The 21,694-nt window shown below is 38.6% G+C and overlaps 1 protein-coding gene across 15 annotated transcripts in view; it reads right to left on the reverse strand.

The window, feature by feature from the left end:
• Positions 1 to 21,694, reverse strand: part of ATP2B1 (ATPase plasma membrane Ca2+ transporting 1) — a 72,738-nt gene that overhangs the window by 8,951 nt on the left and 42,093 nt on the right. For 12 of the 15 annotated variants that reach the window (XM_082240964.1, XM_082240953.1, XM_082240952.1 and 9 more), the window contains 15 exons: positions 17,527 to 17,781; positions 17,315 to 17,440; positions 13,925 to 14,068; positions 11,264 to 11,302; positions 9,663 to 9,818; positions 9,271 to 9,485; positions 8,605 to 8,847; positions 6,842 to 7,083; positions 5,405 to 5,642; positions 3,869 to 4,048; positions 3,697 to 3,784; positions 3,341 to 3,447; positions 1,227 to 1,418; positions 849 to 1,062; positions 453 to 664 (listed from right to left, as the gene is read on the reverse strand). In XM_082240964.1, the coding sequence (XP_082097090.1) occupies positions 453 to 664; positions 849 to 1,062; positions 1,227 to 1,418; positions 3,341 to 3,447; positions 3,697 to 3,784; positions 3,869 to 4,048; positions 5,405 to 5,642; positions 6,842 to 7,083; positions 8,605 to 8,847; positions 9,271 to 9,485; positions 9,663 to 9,818; positions 11,264 to 11,302; positions 13,925 to 14,068; positions 17,315 to 17,440; positions 17,527 to 17,781 (2,651 nt within the window). The remainder of the gene's footprint in view (positions 1 to 452; positions 665 to 848; positions 1,063 to 1,226; positions 1,419 to 3,340; positions 3,448 to 3,696; positions 3,785 to 3,868; positions 4,049 to 5,404; positions 5,643 to 6,841; positions 7,084 to 8,604; positions 8,848 to 9,270; positions 9,486 to 9,662; positions 9,819 to 11,263; positions 11,303 to 13,924; positions 14,069 to 17,314; positions 17,441 to 17,526; positions 17,782 to 21,694) is intronic. The other 3 variants (XM_082240965.1, XM_082240956.1, XM_082240957.1) reach the window with 1 other exon arrangement.

Below are 21,694 nucleotides of genomic sequence, written 5' to 3' on the forward strand. Positions count from 1 at the left end.
TTTAAGGGGCAGCTACCAGGGCAGTTCTGGGAGGAGTCATTCATTTTTTTGGAACCATACAAACATATTTAACACTCCAGTGCAGGTATCCAAAACACTAATTACTAATTCTGCCACATTCTTGCATGGATACACTTAGCTTTAGTTGACAGCAGACAGGATCAGAGTCAAAAGTTCAATCTTATCTAACAGGCAAATATAATGCCCAGTTAATTGTGAAATTAGAAGCTGGATTTAAGTCAGAACAATGGGCAGAGATAAGGACCTTAACTGTCACCTGTATTTTATCTCCAAATTTAAAGCATTTCTAAAGATGTCAGCCGAATTACATACTATATTAGACCTGCTAAGGATGCTGTATCCTAACATATACATATATATAGAGAGAGACAAAAGCTTTGGCAACAAAAAGTAAAAAATTGCTTATCAAGTAAGTTCAGTAACCAACCCACCTGTACAATAAATGTGCCCAGAACTATGGTACAGAATATAGCATTATTGAAAATTCCTTCAAATACATTCCTTTCACCGTGGATTTTTCGAGCATTTATTTCATTAAAAAGCTGCATCATAACAAATGTATTAAACACAATAGTATAGTGCTCTGAAGGAGGTGCGTGAAGAGGTGCATTCCGTCCACTATCAATGTCAAATATTTTTTCACCTGTGAAGGGGAGATTAACACTCTCAGTATCTCATGCTGATTCAGATTTTCATCTAAGGCATTACCATGTAAACATCAAATACTGAAGAGTTCATTTGAAAACTAAAATAGCTATTTGAGAAGCAGTCACAAAGCAAGCACTTAGCTTCTAAAAAGTTAAAGCTTAGGAATCTAGAATTCTTACCAGCAAACAGGAGTGTAAAGACAACCACAAGCTGATAGCAAGCATGGCCCAGAATATTCTTCATCATCGTTCGCGAGATGAGAGGTTTATTTCTACCGTAAGGCTTCCTCAGCAAGAGAGCTTCTGTGGGTGGTTCCGTTGCCAAGGCAAGCGAAGCCAGTGTGTCCATTATGAGATTTACCCATAACATCTGAACAGCTTTAAGTGGAGAATCCTACAAAAATGATACATTTCCTAATACATAAACACAAATATCCTAGAAACCAACAAGCCATGCAGCAGTTAAATATTTTCTCCATTGAGGTTTGGGACTGTGGTTTTAAAAATACATCTAGTAAATTCACTCTAAAAAAGCTAGTATCAATGCATAATACCTACTTGTGTAATACATGCTCCTGTGAAAGCAACAATTACTGCAACTACATTGACAGTAAGCTGGAACTGAAGGAATTTGGAGATACTGTCATACACATTTCGGCCCCACATAACTGCTTTAACAATGCTTGTGAAGTTGTCATCTGTGAGAATAATATCGGAAGCTTCTTTAGCTACATCAGTTCCAGCGATACCCTGAAAGAGAAATCCCCCAAAAGTCACAACATGATGAACAGCATTCCAGCTATACACATTGCAGTTAAAAAGTGCACACACAAGTCTTGAAAACACTGGTCCAAAAATTACCATCTTACAGTGGTCTCATCCTTTGCTTTTAACATATATTTCAGTACAAAAGCTATTATTATGATGCACTATCTTGATAGCAAGTTTAAGTAATATCAAATGGTAAGAAGAATAAACTATTCTGTCATATCCAATTGTTTAGGCTAGACACTGTCAGCATTTGTATATAAAAATCAATTGCAACAATTATTAGTTCGGGTTTCTATCTGGAGATAGAGAGTTGTTGGCACTAATATTAACTGACTTAATAAAACATGCAATCCAATCCTTTGCACATGTTGAAAAAAGTGTTGATTTCAATGAGTCTTAGTCTAACGTACTCACTACGTATTTGCAATGCATAGACTCTACAAATCTTGAAAGTGAATTTCATCTGCTCCCATTAGGGATGATTACTGATGAAGCATGGCACATAAGCTGGTTAAAGCTATTCCGGTACAATAAACACACAATGTACGTATCTGAAATGGCACATTTTGGCTTCATTTGCCCTTTATCAACATTTTGCACATTTTTTGCTTAGATGAAAATAGCCTGATGCTCTAAAGCCTCTTTTGTTAACCTCGAAAGCCACTAGGTGGCACAGTAGCACAGCTCCTGAATGTTCCATTCACATTAAGCAAATTCCACAAGTTCTAGCTGAGGAAAGCAATAGGTTTTGGAATCTAGGCATGGTCCCTTACGTATCATTCCAACAAGGAAAGTAGTCAGCTACTTGTGTCAAATGATTATGATCCACAAAATCTGAAAAGCTGCTAGTGTTAAAAACTGTTGGTAGTATAAAGCATGTTACATAACAGCAACATAGCTATCCCCCCCTTTTATTCAACTAAAAAAGGAAGTGTGACCTTAAAATGCTACTACATATGTGAGTGGTATGGAGGGAATCTAAAGCTTCACATCCCACAAGAGCAACAAGACCAATTCATTTCTACTTCCTGGAATGATCAATGAACCAGACTCAAAAGAAAAAAACCACACACATAGAAGCGTTCATGGTTCAGCGTCATGTAAGTGACACCAAATTCTAAAGAGATAAGCTAGTCTACACTCATCTTAGTTGCAGTGGCACAATTCCACTATGACAAGGAAAAGGAACAGAAGAAACCTGATCTCAGCAATAAATGCTCAAATGTAGTATCAGCTTAGCATGAACCACATTAACTTCTCATGACCCATGAGTTTCATACAATCTGACCTCAAGCAGCAACAGCAAAATTTCTCTCTGAGGTTTTCTTCACATTCCGTTTTCCACTTCTTTCCCCACTATCCGTTCAGAACAGCCCCCCCCCCGAATGCTCAATGATGGCTTTATATGCCTTTACACAAACTAAGAATCCCAGCTATTTTAGCTGTTATTATCAAAACATAGGTTTATTGTGCCATCTCCACATTAATACCTTCAGGTTCCTACTTTTGATTTTAGATTCAGAGACACAAGTTACTCCACATCCCATCCTTCACCAAGAAAGCTGCAACATAATATACTGAAAAATCAAGTTGTGCTTCTATCTCAATTGACAGAGTGAACAGATGGGAACCCAACTGCAGTCCTGTTTCACTTTCCATACATGTGTAATCCTGTATATGGACATTGTAAGTTTATGCAGTTTCCCTCTTCAAGGTTATTTCAGAATAGGGTTAACAGAAAGCCGAGGGAGCTGCAATCAGTTTTGGTCTTGCCACTGCTGAGTGTAAGTTAGATGCATTCAACCTTTGGTATAAATCCAAATGTTCGTCACAATGAAAACTGGCAGTACAGCTCAGCAAGGAGCACTTATCAAAATCAGTAAACAGCAGGTTAAACTTACCATGGCAAAGCCAACATCTGCTTTTTTCAATGCTGGACCATCGTTGGTACCATCACCAGTCACTGCTACAACTTGCCTCTGTTCTGAAACTGTGCTGTCTATTATACCTAAAATGGAAGTACAGATATATGAATTGCTATCAAAATACAAATCATGAGCTGATGTTTGGCCTTGACCTAATATTAACCGTATTAACAAGAGATATGGCCTCTTGATCCTAAAGACCTTTATCCAGTCAGTGAATAGATGTCCTTGAATAAATGGTTGGACAAGTCTTTTCTAAAATACTTTGGTTAACACCCAATCAGAAAGCAATCAGTTATAGTCAACCCTTCTATCTGAGAATGCTTATTTACCTTTTACCAGTGTGTGTTTGTCAGTGGGGGACGACCTTGCAAGCACACGAAGCTTGGGCCAAAGTTTGTCTATTCTCTCTTGTTCTATCTGCAAAGATAATTTAGATTAGCTTTATAACTAAGCAAACTTTCAAAAACCAAAATTCAAGGGAATAATATTAACCAAACTTACCTCTCCTTTTTCATTACGTATTCGTCGGTTGAATTCTTTGCCTTCTAGGCATAAGAAATCTTCACCAGGATGCAAAATGCCACATTTTAAAGCAATAGCACGAGCAGTGTTGATATTATCACCAGTAACCATCCGCACAGTTATACCAGCACGCTGGCATTTTTTTATTGCATCTGGTACCTAATTTTTATTTTGAATAAAGAATAGTTTATGAAGAAGCTTTGCTACATGGACATGCTTGAAACATTATTTATCCACAACTCCCTGCCCTCCAATCTCCTGCTTACTTAATCTCAAATTGTCCTTCAGTTGAAATAATATGGCTTAGCACAGTTCTATAGATAATTTTCTATCATCATGTTATTAGGCATATATTCCAAATCATGTATACAGTGGTGCCCTGCAAGACGAATGCCTCGCAAGACGAAAAACTCACTAGACGAAAGGGTTTTGCGGTTTTTGAGCTGCTTTGCAAGACAAATTTCCCTATGGGCTTGCTTCGCAAGACGAAAACGTCTTGCAAGTTTGTTTCCTTTTTCTTAACACCGTTAATACAGTTGTGACTTGACTTTGAGGAGCAACTCATAGAACGCGGTGTGGTAGCCTTTTTTGAGGTTTTTGGTGATTTTTGAAGCTTTTCCAAAACTTTTCCGACACCGTGCTTCGCAAGACGAAAAATTTGCTAGACGAAAAAACTTGCAGAACGAATTAATTTCGTCTTGCGAGGCACCACTGTATTTGGGTGTTAATGGCAACAAGTGGGCACCTGTAAAACTTAAGCTCCTATAGCTTACAATTAACTTATTAAATGCACTTACTACTAAAAACATTTGGGTGACCCATCTTTGAAAGGTTTTAGGGCTGAGAGAGAGACCGGGACTGAAGTCTCCTGTTTAACTAATGTATAAAATGTTTCTTACCATTTTGAGACAAAGCCTAATTCTCAGATATTTGACACAAGTTTTGTTATCAAACCCTGTAACACAGCAGACTACTTATGAGGGTTCACTTGCTATCTAAGAAAACTACAACTTAAGCTTGATCAGCAGGGCAGGAAAAAACATTCTGCAAATGTCTAGTAACTTTTAGATTAAATGCACATGCTGTTTATACTGAATATTTCTCTCATTTGGGGGTATTTAATTAGGTTTTTTTAAAAAAGTAGCTGATTTCCACCACCACCACCTATTGCATTGGAGCATGGATAAAGACATGTTCTTAAAGAGACAGAGGGATCTACCTCACCTCACACAAATTCAGGATGTGATATGTTTCCCTAAAAATGACACCGTCTGCAGCAGTTACTTTACACTCACAAAAGGGACTTGAAGACCGAACTCAAGCCAATCAAAATGAAGATGTGAATTTATCTTTATTTGGTTATGTTAAGTCTCGGGAATTATTTTAATGCCTTGACATGCTTACACCTGTTTTGAATTAAAGTACGGCATTGTTTCCAAACATTGGCAGAACATTAAGTTATTACTTTAGCAAATAATGTTCTAAAACACACTTTAATGAAGAGTTTCCGCCTACCTCTGGCCTCACAGGGTCTTCAATGCCTACAATAGCAATACATGTAAGCCCAGTGACAATGTCATTTTCATTGTCCCATTCTGGCTCAGGTTCTCCAGCTGGGAAGTCTCTGAATGCCAGACATATGGTTCTGAGTCCCTCTGAGGCCATAGGCTCAATCACAGTTTTTACAATATCATCACGGTCCCTTGGCCTGAACACTTTGGATTCACCATTCGCGCTCAGTATCTTGAAGCACCTGAAAACAAAACAGAAACGATTTTCAAGATTCAGAACACTCAATAAAAAAGGTCATCTGCATCGCAGGTACTTTCTGGGGCTAACATTAAATATTCCTAAATCTTGCAGCAGCTAGATACACATGCATCCCAGCACAGATTTCATGAAGAACTTGGTTGCCTTGTCATCCCACCTCCCAATATGAGAACATTTTTATGCCAATGCTTGGTGGTGGCGATAGGGAAGGTAAAGGCTAGCGAAGGCACAAAAGTGGGGGAGGGGGAGGGATTCACAGTACGGCATTCCTACCATGTTCTAGGAGTTTTTCCCAGGAGTTTATCCTGCTCCCCTTTGCCAGCATCTCACAGCCCAGCAGTAACAAAGGTAAGTCAAATGCACCCAAAATGGGAAAGGTTTTCACTCAGATGTTAAAAACATTAGGACAAGGCTCAGAAGAGTAGCAAGATCCGTTCCAGTAAGAGGTGCTGTAGTCCTGGCATTGTCATATTTTATATATAGGGTAAGTGCTTAGCAGATCATAAAATGCATATTCATATATTCACAAGAATGTCAAGGCTACAAGCCAACTCTGGCCTCTTCACAAAAGAGGGAACTGTTCAGGAGCTGAATTGTCATGTTTTCCTACAGACCCCCCCTTATCTTCCGCAATCAGTTCAGTGGACCTGTAAGATAAAGTACACAATAGCCTGAACTGCAAAAGCAAAATGACTGTTTCTAGCTCCCTTTTCACCCAGTCCATGTGAACAAGATTGCCCTCACTGACCACCAAACTTTGCAATTAAAAAGTAAGAAAAGAATACATTTCATTCAATAGGCAGATAATGAAAATTATCATCTTAAAGGGAAGACGAGCAGGAAATACTTCACTGTTTCTATGATTAATCGACAAGATTATATATCTAACCTCTACCAAAAAGTAGTCATTGCATCACATGACTAATGAAAGTAAAATGCAACTTTGTATTCACCAAAGATTTGGAAAGTAACTAGCTTAAGTTTGGGTCAATGAAGCATTCAGCTGTGTTGCAAGCCCTATAACAACATCTTATAGGAAAGGTTTCTAAATTAGCTAGTTCTAAGAACTCCTGACTTGGACAATGAAGAAATACAGTGCTTAAAAGCCAAGAAACAGAAGGTAGCATTTCAGGAATTTCATCACACCGTTACATGATAAGAGACCACAAAAAGTTAACTTGCTTTTTAAGTACTATCTCCGAGGCGCCCTTGCTGAATATCCGGAAACTACCATCAGAGTTCTTTAACACAGTACTCATGGACTTTCTAACAGAGTTGAAGGTGTAGACTTTGTAAAGTGCCTCTTCTGGTATTTCGTTTCTAACATCCTGGTAGTCTCGTTTCAAATCCAGAAGCAGTCCCAGCAAGGCACATTCAGTTTTATTACCAACATGACGGGGCAAGCCACCTTCCTTTTCAGGAGGCTGAAAGACAGAATAAACCCTTGAGAAGGAATTTGCTTCTGGTTCAAGGAAATAAGGAATAGGCAGCAACTTAGAATTCAACCTCTCAGAAATCATACACTGAAGGTTTGCAAGTTATATGCTGAAACTGGATGCAAATTTTAGCTTACACACATCTTTAAAGAATATGTCACTGCTTAGGGGGCAGTTTAATGTTCATAAAGTGCAACCAATAGAAAAAAATATATTACGAATTTGTCTTCTCAAGTCAGAGTACAAGCACTAAAAGTCAGAGACAATTTCAGGAGTCATATTAGTTCTTAGAAAGCTGTTAAATTAGACTCAATGAGTAACTGAGGGTCAGTTCTTACAGACTGGCAGGATAATGGTGCAATGAGAAAGGTCAGGTGCACATTTCAATACCAGGCAAGACACAGAGACACATTTGTAGTTTGGTGTTCAGCATGGAATGGCCCTTTTATCAAGGCCAAACAAAAATAAAGGATAGTGTCATTTGTAAACATGTCCTTAAATCAGTACAACTGCTAGTTTGCAGGTATGTGGGCCTGCATAATACAACACATAAAGCCAAACTCAATTCACTAACCATGCTCTGTAAGCAGCTCAATAAACTTGTTTTTGCTGCCTACCTGAGACTGCAAAAACAGGGGGTGTTGAGCACTGTCAGGCCACACAGAGAATGGTTGGTGTTTGGCTTGGTGAGTCTGCTAAGGCAATTCTTGCATATTTCACTGCTCTTCCCAATCAGAGCAACAGATAAAATACTGAAAGGACAAGAAAGCTAAAATGACAAGTGAAACTTTGTGACTCCAGAACAGTTTCAGTAGATCATATACATTAGTTCTTGAGAAATTTGAACTAATTAAGCCATGAATTAAGTAAGCCGAGGCATAAAATTATCAGTTTCAGAATTAATTGATGCTATTTTATCCAGAAAATAGACAAACTTTTAAATTATTACTATTTATTATACTCTTATTGTTGTTGCTGTATCCCAGGAAATACATGTCAACTCAAAATGCATTAGAGCTGAGAAGAGCAACGTAGAGCCATTTGGCATTTCAAAAACCAAATGTCAAAAAATTATATAGCCAAGGAAGCTCAAATATATTAACATTCATTTCAATTACCATATTTTTACGTGTATAGGACGCCCCCATGTATAAGACGTCTCCTATTTTTGGGGACTCCAAATTAAGAAAACACCCATCAGCACTACCCGTATATAAGACGAGCCCCAATTTTAAACCTAATTTTTTGGTAACAAAACCTAGTCTTATACACGAAAAAATACGGTATATTCTCAATAGTTATTTAGAAGGATCAAAGCTTTCCCATCAGCTTAGTAATCTTTCAGTAATGTACATATATGACTTTAGTAAACATGTTTATTATAGAACTCTGAAGAATTTAAATGAGAACAATCTTTCCAAAGTTATGAGACCTATTGTTTCAATGGGAGATGTTAAAACACATGCTTTAACTCTACCACTGAATCAATAGTTTCCAATACACACTTACCAAGATTTTGGAAGTATAAGCAGAGTTTACAGAGATTCCTGTTACAAGGTATGACAAGGTTTTCTCAGGAATAGCTTGTGCCTCAGGAATTTTTTTATAATGTTTTTCACTGATGTAAGCTTGGACTACCGTCATTCTGTTCATTGTCAATGTTCCTGTTTTATCCGAGCAAATGGCTGTTGCATTTCCCATTGTTTCACAAGCATCCAGATGTCTGACCAAGTTATTATCTTTCATCATTTTCTATAAAAAAGAGGTTAAGTCAGTCTAACAGCATTAAACACATTTTTAGAATTCACTTGTCATTGTGCATGCCGCGGTTGAGGTTCCTCAATAATAAATATAAATCAATGGATATCTCATATTTAAGCTTTATAATTAGTACCCAGAGGGTAAAGATAAATCAATTGACAGATGCATCGACTGTAAGGGTTATTTTAACAAGCATATTCCTTGTGTTTGGAAGAGTTACATTTAATGCTGAGTGATTACTTTATGACCACAGTGTTTGTAAAGATAGGTTGATGCAGAACAAACCAAGAGAACAAGCAGATAAACCATTCCAAAACATTTCATTGATCCAGTTTCTTAGGAAAAACATCTATGAATATATATCTATGCTATATAATGTACTACCATACAGAAGCATAGGTTTCTCACACATACCTTTACAGAGTAAGCCAGTGAGATAGTAACTGCAAGCGGAAGACCCTCTGGAACTGCCACAACCAGGACAGTAACACCAATGATAAAGAACTTTACAAAGTACTGAATATATATTGGTGTACATTCAGCAAGCCAAGGACGTTTCTGGACCCAGAAGGTATCAATTACAAAATATAATACAAGAATGATGACTGTGACTGCAGACATCAGCAATCCTTTTAGGAAGAGATGAGAACCAGTTAATCATTCATATTATTGACAAAACTCTAAAAATAGGTCTCAAAAACTCATTTCAAAATTTTAATACAAAGTTAAGTTTGAGAAAAGATCTACAGTTGAATGCTTGTTCATTAAGAATCTGGCATTAAGGATGAACGCTAAATAAGCCATACCTGCTTTGCCAATCTGAACTGCTAGCTTAGTGAGCTTTCCTTGAAGAACCGATTTTTCTTTCTTGGGCATATTGTTTCTTTTTTTGTCATCTCCATCACCACCATCTTCACTTTTTAGGGGCTGCATTTCCATCGCTGCACCATCCTGAGCTTTTGCTAAGTTTAAGGGGGGAAATAATAGATAAACCACCACTCCTAACACTATAGAGTAAACCTCAAATTAAAGATTTAGTCACTGACATTTATTCTATATCTAGAGCAGCATGTATTTAATATTCTGAAATTAAAGGGGTGAAGAATAGATAGCAAGACTGGCTTATGTGACCAAGCGACTCCCTACTCCATGTTTGCCTGTTTTGCATGCCTCCAACAAAAATCATATTACCCAAATTCTGCAAACTACAGAAAACTCTAGGAAAAGGAATGGTGTTTGCTTAGCTTTAGGCACATGTCAAATGCAGGGGGAAGGCATACATGCATCCTTTCCCCCAAGTTTTTCTCCAGTTCAGAGAACTCAAGGGGTGTTTAGTGGAGTTCTCTTTATTCCTGCTGAGACAAAGACAAACAGCATTCTGCACATGTCCAACACAATGACGAAGGGCACTACTCATTGCCCTTCTTACCTGAGTACTCCACAGGGTTAGAGTGCATGAGAGAGGGGTCCATGGCAAACAAAGATCTGTAGCCCCCTGGATACAGTTATTTGCATCTCATGCCACAGAGAATGAAAGAAATTGCTTTGAGAAATAGATTTATTACAGCACAATGCCTTGTGATATCAAACATGGGTCTGTTGCTGAAATGTTCACTGACTGGACATCACAAGCAGAGACAGGGAAAGTACACTAAGGGAAAGTGACAGTGGGCTGCCATTTTCAGACACAATCCTGCATTTTATAAGAACAGTACTATACCCTCACAGAACACGGCAATAGAATACTGACTTTTCAGACTATCAACTGGCTTGGACTTGCTATAAAACCATGGTCAGATTGAGAGGAGGCCTCAGAATTACATCCTTCACTCCGCCGCATCTGAGAGTGAGCCACTTGGAACCCCAGCTAGAACTCCGTATTAAGCAAAAATCCAGCTTAGCTTTAACTTTGGTGAATATTGGCACTGATCGAATTCTTAACTGCAGTTTAAGCTCTGTGTTGGGGAAAGGAGCACATGAGCCTGTGGTCCCTTTTCAATCTCTTAAACATATTTAAGAATATGGGAGGAATTCAATGTTGTGCTTTAACAAGCAGCTTGCCATAAGGAACAATTGTTCCTCCCTTCCCCTCACATGCTGTTCTAAGGGTTCTCCTGAGCCACACACCCCAGCCAATTTTTTTTGGGTACAGACAGCAGAAAGGGGAGAAGGTTCCATTGTGCAAGTGGAAGTCCTTACACAGCATTTCCACTGACAGGGTGCATTTGCTGAATCCCATCAGTTGCATATATCCTAGCATAAGATTGTGAGGACAAGTTACATATATTAGATGCAAGATTAAGCTATGTATAGTTTTAAAATGTGATGCACAAGTTTTGCCTAAAAGTTATGGTTAATCCGGCTTGCTCAAAAAAATCAAGTTAATGTTGTAAGTACTGTTAATTACCTTTGTTACGATTTTCAATAGCCCCATCTTGTTTTTTACCTGCCAATAAAAAAAATAGTTGTTTTTAGAAATCTAAGAATAAAGCACTTTTAGATTTGGATAATGAGATCTTCTGCTCAATTATCTAGTCTTAAAGGGCATTGCTGCACCAACAGCATGAAGAGGAGACTGTTTATAATTTCTCTTATAATTGCGAAGTCTGCTAAGTGTTTATTGCTGCACTGGACAAGGCTCTTTCACAGTAATTGTGTAGTTTTCTGGACTTCAGGGATGCATACCAATCTAAAACCATACTAAATGTATTATTAGCAACTAAATCAGGTAGGTTCTTTTAAATGACAGGGTTGGGAAAGGGGCTGATAGCCACCAGGATCACAGCATGCAGGGAACTGTGGCTTAACCCTTCCCTCCCCAGTCATTATATCAATAAAGATCCTTCCTCACACCCCATTCACCTTAGGAAAAAAAGCTCCCATTGACATTACTGGTGGCAGGGGCAATTTTCATTTCAACTGTGGCTGTGAAAGAAAGGGTTAAATCTCCTGCAATGTTCCCCATGAAGTTCAGCTCTCCCTGTGCCTAGTATTAAATATTAAAAACTTGATGTAATTGCTAATGACACATTTAGAATAATGTCTTGCTTGATACTAAGGTGCAGATCCCAATGTGTTTCAGAAGACAGTTGGAATGTTCAGGTTTAATTTCACTTAGAATAAGCCTGCAATTCTTTAAATGTAACAGTGTTCAACTGTTCAGAGGTACCATGCTTTGGGGGAACTTTATGCCTCTGAACATTGTGACAGGCGCTGAAAGGTGATTAGTTTCATATGTAAGCTTACAATACATATATACAGTGGTACCTCGGTTTTCGAACAGCTTAGTTCCCGAACAACTCAGAACCCGAACGCTACAAACCCAGAAGTAGGTGTTCTGGTTTTCAAACTTTGCCTCGGAAGCTGAACGTGCTGCTAAGCTTCCGTTCTCACTGTTGTGCAGCTCATTGGAGTCCCCCGCATAGTCATTAAGGATTTTTTCATCCTGTTTTACCCTTGCGGGGAAAATTTAAGTCCCCCCCCAATCGTAATAAAGGCAATTTTCATCCCATTTTACCCTTGTACAACAAATTTAAGGCCCCCCCATCATAATAATGGTTTTTTATCCCGTTTTACCCTTGTGCAACTAATTTAAGTCCTCCCCCTCATTGTAATTAAAGCCTTCCGTTTCTGATTGCAGTGTTCTGAGGTGATATTTGGTGCTTTTGTTTTTGCTATTTTTTGCGTTTTTGTTTGTGTGGCTTTTTCATTTTTGTGACTGTGGCTTGTTTTTCATTTTATGATTGATTGTGTGACTGCGGAAGTGTATAAAAGCCCCCCATCCAAACAATGATTATCATCAGTGCAGGTAAGAAAAAAAAATTTTAATTTTTATCATCTACAATACTGTCTTATTTATTTTATAGTACAGAACATTATTTTTGCTTTCATTTTATGGCTCAGTGGTCTTGTTAGATAGTCACATTCATGTTAAATTTCTGTTTTAGGGGTTGTTTTTAAAAGTCGGAACGGATTAATCCATTTTGCATTACTTTCTATGGGAAAGTGCACCTTGGTTTTGGAATGCTTTGGTTTTGGAACAGACTTCTAGAACCGATTAAGTCCGAGAACCAAGGTACCACTGTAGCTATAAGCTCAAAAGTTGAAATCTTCCTCTACCCCCAACCTCAAGGAGTTGTTATTCTATTCATGAGAAACAGGGGAAGTGGGGGATGATTATAACAAATGAGATTCTTTTATAGCTATAGTTCAAATGAAATTAGAAGAATGCTTCTGCTACTCCTTTTACTGGTTTACCCAGTACAAGCATGGAGTGCATACAGCCCTAAACCTCCTCGCATTATAGTATTGCTATTAATGCAAGTCCTGACATATCAAGATTAGTAAAGGTGAGTTTGACATTAATTCAAGCAAATGTGGAGAGATTTCTCAGTGTTGATTAGGTTCACACTAAAAAAAAATCTTTTTCTGAGCTAGAGCCAGGTCATCTATGAGGTGCAATACAAACCAAAGAGGTGAATATCAGTTTCCAGGTGAAGCAGTATAATTTTAAACAATATCTGAATACTGTCCTCCATGGCAGCTGTGGTATTATACCTATCTGTATAGGTATTGCAAAATAAAGAATAAAAAAATCTCAGGGGCTAGAGGAGAGGGTTAACTTCAAAAGGGACACAACAAATGATATGGCCTTTCTTCAAATATAAAAAAACAAAAAACACCATTCATATTTTTCCCATTAGTATAAAAGAGGGAACACTCTATAATCTATGGAGTTTACTAATATCAGACAGGCCTCACTTAACACATCCTATTTTTGTGATACTGTTAAGAGCACTTGAGTGATTGTATTAAGTGAGTAATGAAGTGTCAGCTGAAGCAAGTTGGGAATGTTAACTTGAAAGACTTCAGAGACAAAATTGACTATTTAATTTTCAAACTTACCCGCTTGGACAATGGAATAAGTGGAAGCAGGAGTTCTATGTAGTTATTTTGTACCTGACTACGTTGTCATTCTGCATGGTCAACACCACTTGCAAACATTCTTACAGAAGAGAAGGCAACTACAAAATGTATCTCTAAAGTCCGTCCAAAACTTCATGCTTACTTTTCTTGTCCTTTTTCTCTTTTTCTTTCTTTTCTTCTTCTTCATCACCTCCAGCACCAAGCAAGGTGAAGATAATTCCAGTTTGTGAGTTTACACCTACAGCAGTAACTACCATTCGTCCAGAACCTTCCATTACATGAGTACCTGAAATGTGAAAGCATTCATATTCTTGAAAAGTTCCAGACAGACTTCTGCTACAAGTTAGCGAGAAACTTATTACAATACTTCCATTAATTTCCTATAGCAGAAACACACCTTTGATCAATAAAGGATATTCAGAAAATATAAAGTAAAGGGTTTTATAATACCCAAGAAACGCTAAGCCAATAAAAACCATTAAGTAAGACTATAGCCATTAGAAAATTTTGTGCCTACCAACAGCCAGCTACTGGCTAGCCAATATACAGCTGATGTGCAAGATCACTGGTAAATGCCTAAAAACTGGTGCTATTGCAGTTATATCCCCCTTTCATAGCCACCTTTCAACTACATTCTCAGGGCAGCATACATAGGATTACTCCCATTTTAGCCTAACAATCTTTCGGGAATGGGTGTGTGTGCAATTTTAGGAGTAAAAGAGTGCACAAGTAAACCCAGAACAGTTACCCTTTACATTCTGAAAGCCCCCTGCAACTATTTCTCCCCCCGCCAAGCTCCTCCTATGCAAATCTAGCTGAAGGAAAGTCACATGGGGGCAGGCTGCAGAAAAATAAGCTGGCAGGTGAGCAGGATTTGTGCAATCCACATGTGGGCTACATTTGTGCTTATATAAGATGCATGCCTACCAAGTTAACATGCACACATACATGCACTGGGATGCATCCAATGTAACACTAAGTTAAAGTGAATTTAACTCCACTGGTGAAATGCTTTGCACCAACAGAATGCTGTTGCACAATCTACTGAACAACAAAGTTACAAACAATGTGATGTGCAACACTAAAACTCATGCATCTTTGGGACAGCTGAATATTCCTGCATCACAGGGGGTTGGACAAGATCATCCTCAAGATCCCTTCCAACTCTACAAATCTATGATGTTAGTTTCCTGTTAATTGTGTTGCTTATGTTTTATTCTAGATTGTTTTGTTTAATATGTTATTGTGCTGTAAATATCTTTAAGAGTTTTTTTCTTAAAACTATAAAGCGCTATAGAAATGAAATAATAATTATTATTATAGCTACATCTGGAGGGCCAAAGGTTCTCCACACTTAATGTAAAATATAGTGCTGTACTGTACTTTCTTCTTGCAGGAGAACCACTAAACACACATTTCGGAATGAAAGGTTAGTGTAGCCATTTCTGGTTTCTGACCACAATATTTTACGAATGTGGCCAAGAACCAAAGGCACATGCACTTGATCCTTCCTTGCCAGCATTATAGTGGGGCACCCTTAAGTAGCCCAAAACTTTGGATAAGGTGCAGGAAAAGATGAGAGCTGCCATTGCACCTGTCTACCAATTTCTCCTTTAACTACTTTCCCATTCTCTATGGGGTTTTTTTTGGAGGGGTGGGGGTATTAAATGTGAGATGGGGCAGCTGAAAGGAATGTTTGAGATTCTTGGAGATGTACCTTCTGAAAGGATCTCTCTCTCAAAATAAAATAAAATCCATTGTATAAACACCTTTCTCCACATTTGTAGAAATAGTCAAGGCCTATCTAAGCTGGAAGTAAGATGGGAGTAAATCTGACATATTAGGCCTGTATTATTCCTCCCTTCCTGGATTCAGAGTTTTGTTCTAGTGATCTAGCCAGCAAGCCAGGCTGCCTTGTCCACCTGTTCCAGATTTCCCAGCAATTCATATGCTGAGGGGAGTGAAAGTATTGTGCACTGTTGCACAATCACAAGAGATCAGACATAAGGGGTGAGATGAATCGGAAGACATGGAGCAAATGCTGAAAGAAAAGGAATGAACAGATGGGTTCTGAACTGCAGAGGTACAGAAAGAAGAAAAATGAGTTGGTAACATGTTATGCAGACACTTGCAAGTGGGGAAACAGATAGACTGCACACTTGTAGTGGTGAAGACACAGCATGTACTATGGGGCACACAGAGAAGGAGGGATGTTTAACAGAGGTCAGAAAAAGAAGAAACAGTACTATGGGAGCAAAGCCAAGAAGGGATTAGCAGAATGCACTGAACACAGTTACAACTGTAGCAAAAAATGCTTTTCAGTAGTTAATGCAGCTGCCATGCAGTCGTGCTCGGTTAATAAACGAAAGTGGCCCCTGGAGGAATTTGAGTTGGGCTCTCCAGTAAAGTCCTTTACACTAGAACTGCTTTTTATAAGACATTTTAATACAGTTATACAAAACTGCAGTGTAGCATTAGACAGAACATAACATTCTTACTATTAACACACTCATGTATTATAATAATGAGTTGCATGATATCAAGTTGATTAGGGAAGCAAGTTTCCAAAAGAAAAAAACACATTCCAAAGAAAAGACCACATTTCAGCATTCCCATAAGCTGCTAATATATCTAAATATTGCAATCAGTCCTTTATATCTGGAGCACATCTGAGTTTCTACTGGAATACTTTAAATCTTAGGCCATGATTTGACAAGCCCCATTAGGCTAGCTAAGGGTAGCATTCTAATAAAATCCATTATTTTTCAAATGATTTGTAAATATACTGTCTTGCAAAGATAATGCCTATCTACCTCAAGTGCACTGAACTGAGCAGCTGTAAGTATCACCAACAGCAAACTCAGGCACTGAGTGCTGACAGATATACAGCCAAACAGGGCCACTGAGAAATAGCAACATGCTCAGGAGACCGCTCAGTTTGTTATTGTTCATGGCTATACTATATAAGATAGTGAATCAGTTAATTCGAGACTGGCAATAAGGTTTAAATCTGCATAGTCTCTGGGGTATAGTGGAAAACAATAGCTGTATATTTGCACAACTGAATTCTGTCAACTGGAACACTCTGCAGTACTTCTGCAGTCTTAACCGTGTAACTCACTTCAGGCTTTGAATAATTTCATCTTTTATTTCATTGATGAGGAGCTAAATGAGGGCATGCTGACTTAATTCAGGGGGTCACCGCATCCATATTACTAGCGTCTAATAAAACTACCCTACAAACAGTGTTTAATAAATATGGAAAGTTGAGACATTTCAGCGATGCACACTAGCTTAAAGTAATCACATTAAAGGATGCTTGTATGTCTGAAATCCTACCTGTTGTTAAGACCCATCTTTCCGGCCCTGAGAAGGTTAAAAGCATGATACATAATACATAAGAGTACTAGATCTTAGCATGCTGTCACCTAGAAAGACAGTGTTTCACATAACCTAGTTCTTGAAGTAGGAAACTTTGTCCAGTTTCCAAAATACCTCATGCCCAGTTCTTCGCTATCATTTGATCACTCACCTGAGAGCAACATAGGATCTCGATCAGATGTTTTCTTAACATGATCAGATTCTCCAGTCAGTGAGCTTTCATCAATTTTGAGGTCATTTCCTTGTATAAGTACACCATCTGCTGGTAAAAGGTCACCTAAAAAAGAAAGAGCCCAAATGGTACTTTTAAAATACATTCAATAAGAAGTTACCAGAGATGACATCATAAATAATTATATTTACCATATTTTACTTGTGCAATATCACCAACAACTATGTCAGCTATAGGTATCTGGATGACTTGGCCACCCCTGATGACAGTAAACTTCTGCTCTTGTTCAATGCGGCTTTGCAATCCCCTAAATTGTTTCTCTTTACTCCAGTCATTGAAAGCTGTGACTAATACCACACAAACGACAGACAAGAGAATTGCAGCTCCTTCGATCCACCCTGTTTCACTTTCATCCTCGTCTTCACCAGCTGCTACTGTTCCACATACTGGAAAAAGTAAACAAATAATCAGCATCGCATACTCAAATTTTAATATTGTTCTGCATTAATCTGAAAACTGAAATTTATCATCCAAACTTTATTACACAAGAAACCCAATAATACTGACTTAGGCCCCATATCAAATGTACACTAGCTTTGACAGCTTTCCTAAGGTTACAACAAAGCTTGAGTTTTAAAAATATGGTTAATGTTCATATTACGTGGCTGCAATTAGGCTACCATGACAGTGGTATCCTACCACTATATTACAAGTGCTATAGGATTATTCAGATTAAATGTATCAGTCGACAAGGGTTTACACACAGCAGTTTAAAGTGCATTCAATGCATTCCACGTGAGGATACTTTTCATGTCATCCACATGATTCAGTCGCCATCCAAGTGGCAGTCCACATTCCCCCCCAATATAATTTGGTGTTTCCACTGTGGTGCAACAGACAATCTTTTCAACTCACAGCTTTGTTCAAGTTTAGTACATGGGAAAACTTGCATCTCAATTATAAAAATAAAATTACTCAGCGCACAGGTAAACAATTACCTGTGCACATACCCACAATGGACCTCAGTTTCTGGAACTCTGGGACAAGTAAGGAAGTACTTATTGAGGGGAGGGGACAACACCTCACAGTGAGAATACATCCTATCAAGACACCACACTAGTGCACACCCGTGGCTCCTAACTGGTGGTCTGTGGAGCCCAAGGGGTCCACAGAACCATTTACATAACAAAAACTACCATAACATTTTCAAAAGTAGGGTGTCCATGGCTTGGCTATTCAAAAACTGGGGGTCTGCAGAACATAGTTAATTGGGAACCACTGGCGTAGACAATAAAACACTTAAAAGAGTTCAAATGAATGTTCATGTGTAGATGAATGTGACCAAAAGCACACATGGAATAATCAGATCTGTGTGACACACATTAAGACTCTGGTATGTACACAGCCAAGGTATCTATGCCCATGCAGGGTGTGTGGGTATTTTTGGAGAAATATCCCTAAACCTCCCCCTTCTTCTCATGCTGGGCTTGGAGCAACAATTAAAGCAAAAGTGGCTTGGGAAAAACAGAGGGGTTTGCACATCGCATAGAGCTTCCCTGCCTTTCACCTTTGCCCACTACAGGTGAGTACACAGAGATTATTAATAACAGGCCAGATGTCTATGTGCTGCAAACAGACCCATGCAATCTCTGTTCTTCCTGTCTATACTAGAATTGCCATGATCTCGAAGTGGAACAAAGGACTGATGGGGTCCTTACTGCTCTTGTTTCAGAGAGGTAAGTAGAGGGCTTGTTGCAAAATTATTGGCAATTTTGGAAAGATATTCTTATGCTTGATCATTTTGTTGACATACAATGAATGTGGAAATCCCGAGGAACATGACTCCTTCCCACAGAAGATTATTTTTCTCCATTTCACAAGACTAAGATGCAACTGAACGCAGAAATATCAGCAACGGAAGCTGGTATTTAACTACATTAGGAAGAAGGCTTTAACGCAGAAGTAATTTAGATGTAAATCTTGATGTATTTTAATTAAGAACCAATCCTAGATAGTCAAGCCCAGGTATGGAAAACCTTTGGCACTCCGTATGTTTCTGAACTACAATTCCCATCTTCCTTGGTCATCCTTCCCTGATCATGCTTGCTGGGGTTGATGGGAGCTGTAGTTCAGCAGCATCTGGAGGGCCAAAGATTCCCCACACATAGTCTAGTCCATAACAAAAAGTTCTGGTAGCAGAGCTTACATCAATACTTAAATTTCTTTTCTTGTGATCATAGGATTTAAATTTCTACCTTTTCCGTTGCATGTAACAGATTCCCATATTCACTTTTTAGAAGCTATGGGCTTATAAAAAGGTAGCACGATGGGGACCAACTCTTGGCAGAGTACTACAAAAGTTATGGATAAATATGTAAGCAAATTTGATCAACCAAGAACATCGCTCCTGAATCTCTTCCATTTATTTCAAGATAAGTCTGATCCATTCTGTCCAATAATATATTCCAGGTTCTAACAGATTAAAGCCAAGGATAAAAAGAATGTCAGTATACAACAAATTAGAGAGGTGGTTAAGTTTTCATGTTTTGCAGCGCGCGCGCACACACACACACACACGTGGAGATCACGTAGGTATTACTCATTTTCGTGGATTAAGTCTATTTTGAAGTTTTGACAAAGGATAGTCCTATTCAGCCCAAAGAACTGACTCAACTGATGTCAAAGAAGAAAGAAATGAGAGTGAATGGGTATGTTTTTAAACTCTCCAACTATCTATTAAATGATTCATGCAGAACTCTAGATGTGACAAGAATGGCAATAGTTTGACATAAAAGGTACACTGATGGGCAGTACATTCATTATGTTATCTTTTTCCAGTGCATTTATATCTGGTTCAGAGTTTAAACACATCATCCAGGTCAGATTACTTTCTGCCCAAGAATAGGGTAATGATGGGAATGCCTGAACAAGAGAACTGCTAGTCATGTTTCAGTTCTAAAATTCAGTCTTGAGCCTGTTTGGAACTCTTTGGCTGAGGTTATTTGTAGGTGTGGCTTTGGATGTCTCCAATATACATATGACTTCTCGTTGTTTCTCTCCTTTCTATCAAAACTAGGTTAGGCCGTGGACATTACGAATCAGTGCTTGGGCATGGTAATGAACTGGGTAAGAGGCAATAAACTGAAACTCAATCTAGACAAGACAGACGTATTATTAGTGGGTGGTCTATCCAACAAGCTGAGTGGTGCACAATCTGTTCTGAAGGAGGTTGCACTCTCCCCAAAGGAACAGAAGCATAGTCTGGAGGGTGTTCCTGGATCCAGCACTGTCTCTTAATGCACATGCATCCTTGGTAGTTCAGAGAACCTTTTTATCAGCTCAAAATGATATACCAGTTATGATATTATCTGGACAAAGATAGTCTTGCTATAGTCATCCATGTTCTGATAACTTCCTGTGGGGTTTGCTCTTGTCTGCTTCTGAGCTCAATTCAAAGTGCTTGTATTAACTTTTAAAGTCCCAAGTGGCTTAGAGCCAAATTACTTGAAGGATCATTACCTGAAGGCCCACTTCTAAATGTCCCTGCCAAATCCGCTGAAGTGGAAGCCACAAGGGAAAGAGCATTTGCAGTAGTGGTGCCCATTATGGAAAACTTTCCACCCCCCAGGAGTTTACCTACATTGTGGTCTTTTTCAACACCTTGTAATGACCTTTCATTTTCCCAGGCTTTTGTTTGTTTGTTTTATTACTGAAATGTGTTGCACTATTTGTTTTCTGTTGCTGGTTTTATTATGTTGCTGTTTTGACTGTTTATTAGTTTAAAACCAACTTCATGGCTTTAACTTGTGTGAACTGCCTGAAGAATATTTTTATTTGGTAATACAGGAATGTTGCAAATAAATGAGTTTGGGGTTAACCTGAGAAGAAATTTTTACTTGATTATCCTGGATCTCACAGCTTTTGAAACCATTCAGCACAGTATACTTGTGGATCACCTGTTCAGGCTAGGACAGGTTTTGACAAATCCATTCACTAGGTTTAATTATGATGATAGCCTTCCCTGCTCTTGCAAATGAGGTGATGACACATTTCAGTTTTACTATTGTTTGTGATTATTTGCTGGGAATATCATCTGGCCCATTTCTTCCATGCCTATGCTTTTTCCTTGGTTTCCTTTTGGCAATGGCCTAAGTGAGGCTCACTTACACTATGGGATGGTAAAATAAAAGCAAAGGAAAGGGTAAAAATCCAGTTGCTACCCCACCCTGGCTTAGTAAAAAGACAGGGTGGGGAACAGATGTCCTGCAGTGCAGCTAAGCAGGAAGTGAACTGGGGAGAGGTCCTCTGGCCCAATCAGATGACTCCTGCTCATTTGCATCTTCTTGTCCAGTGGCGTGA

The sequence above is a fragment of the Podarcis vaucheri genome (genome assembly GCF_965113315.1).
Source record: "Podarcis vaucheri genome assembly, chromosome: 10".
Lineage (NCBI taxonomy): Eukaryota > Metazoa > Chordata > Lepidosauria > Squamata > Lacertidae > Podarcis > Podarcis vaucheri.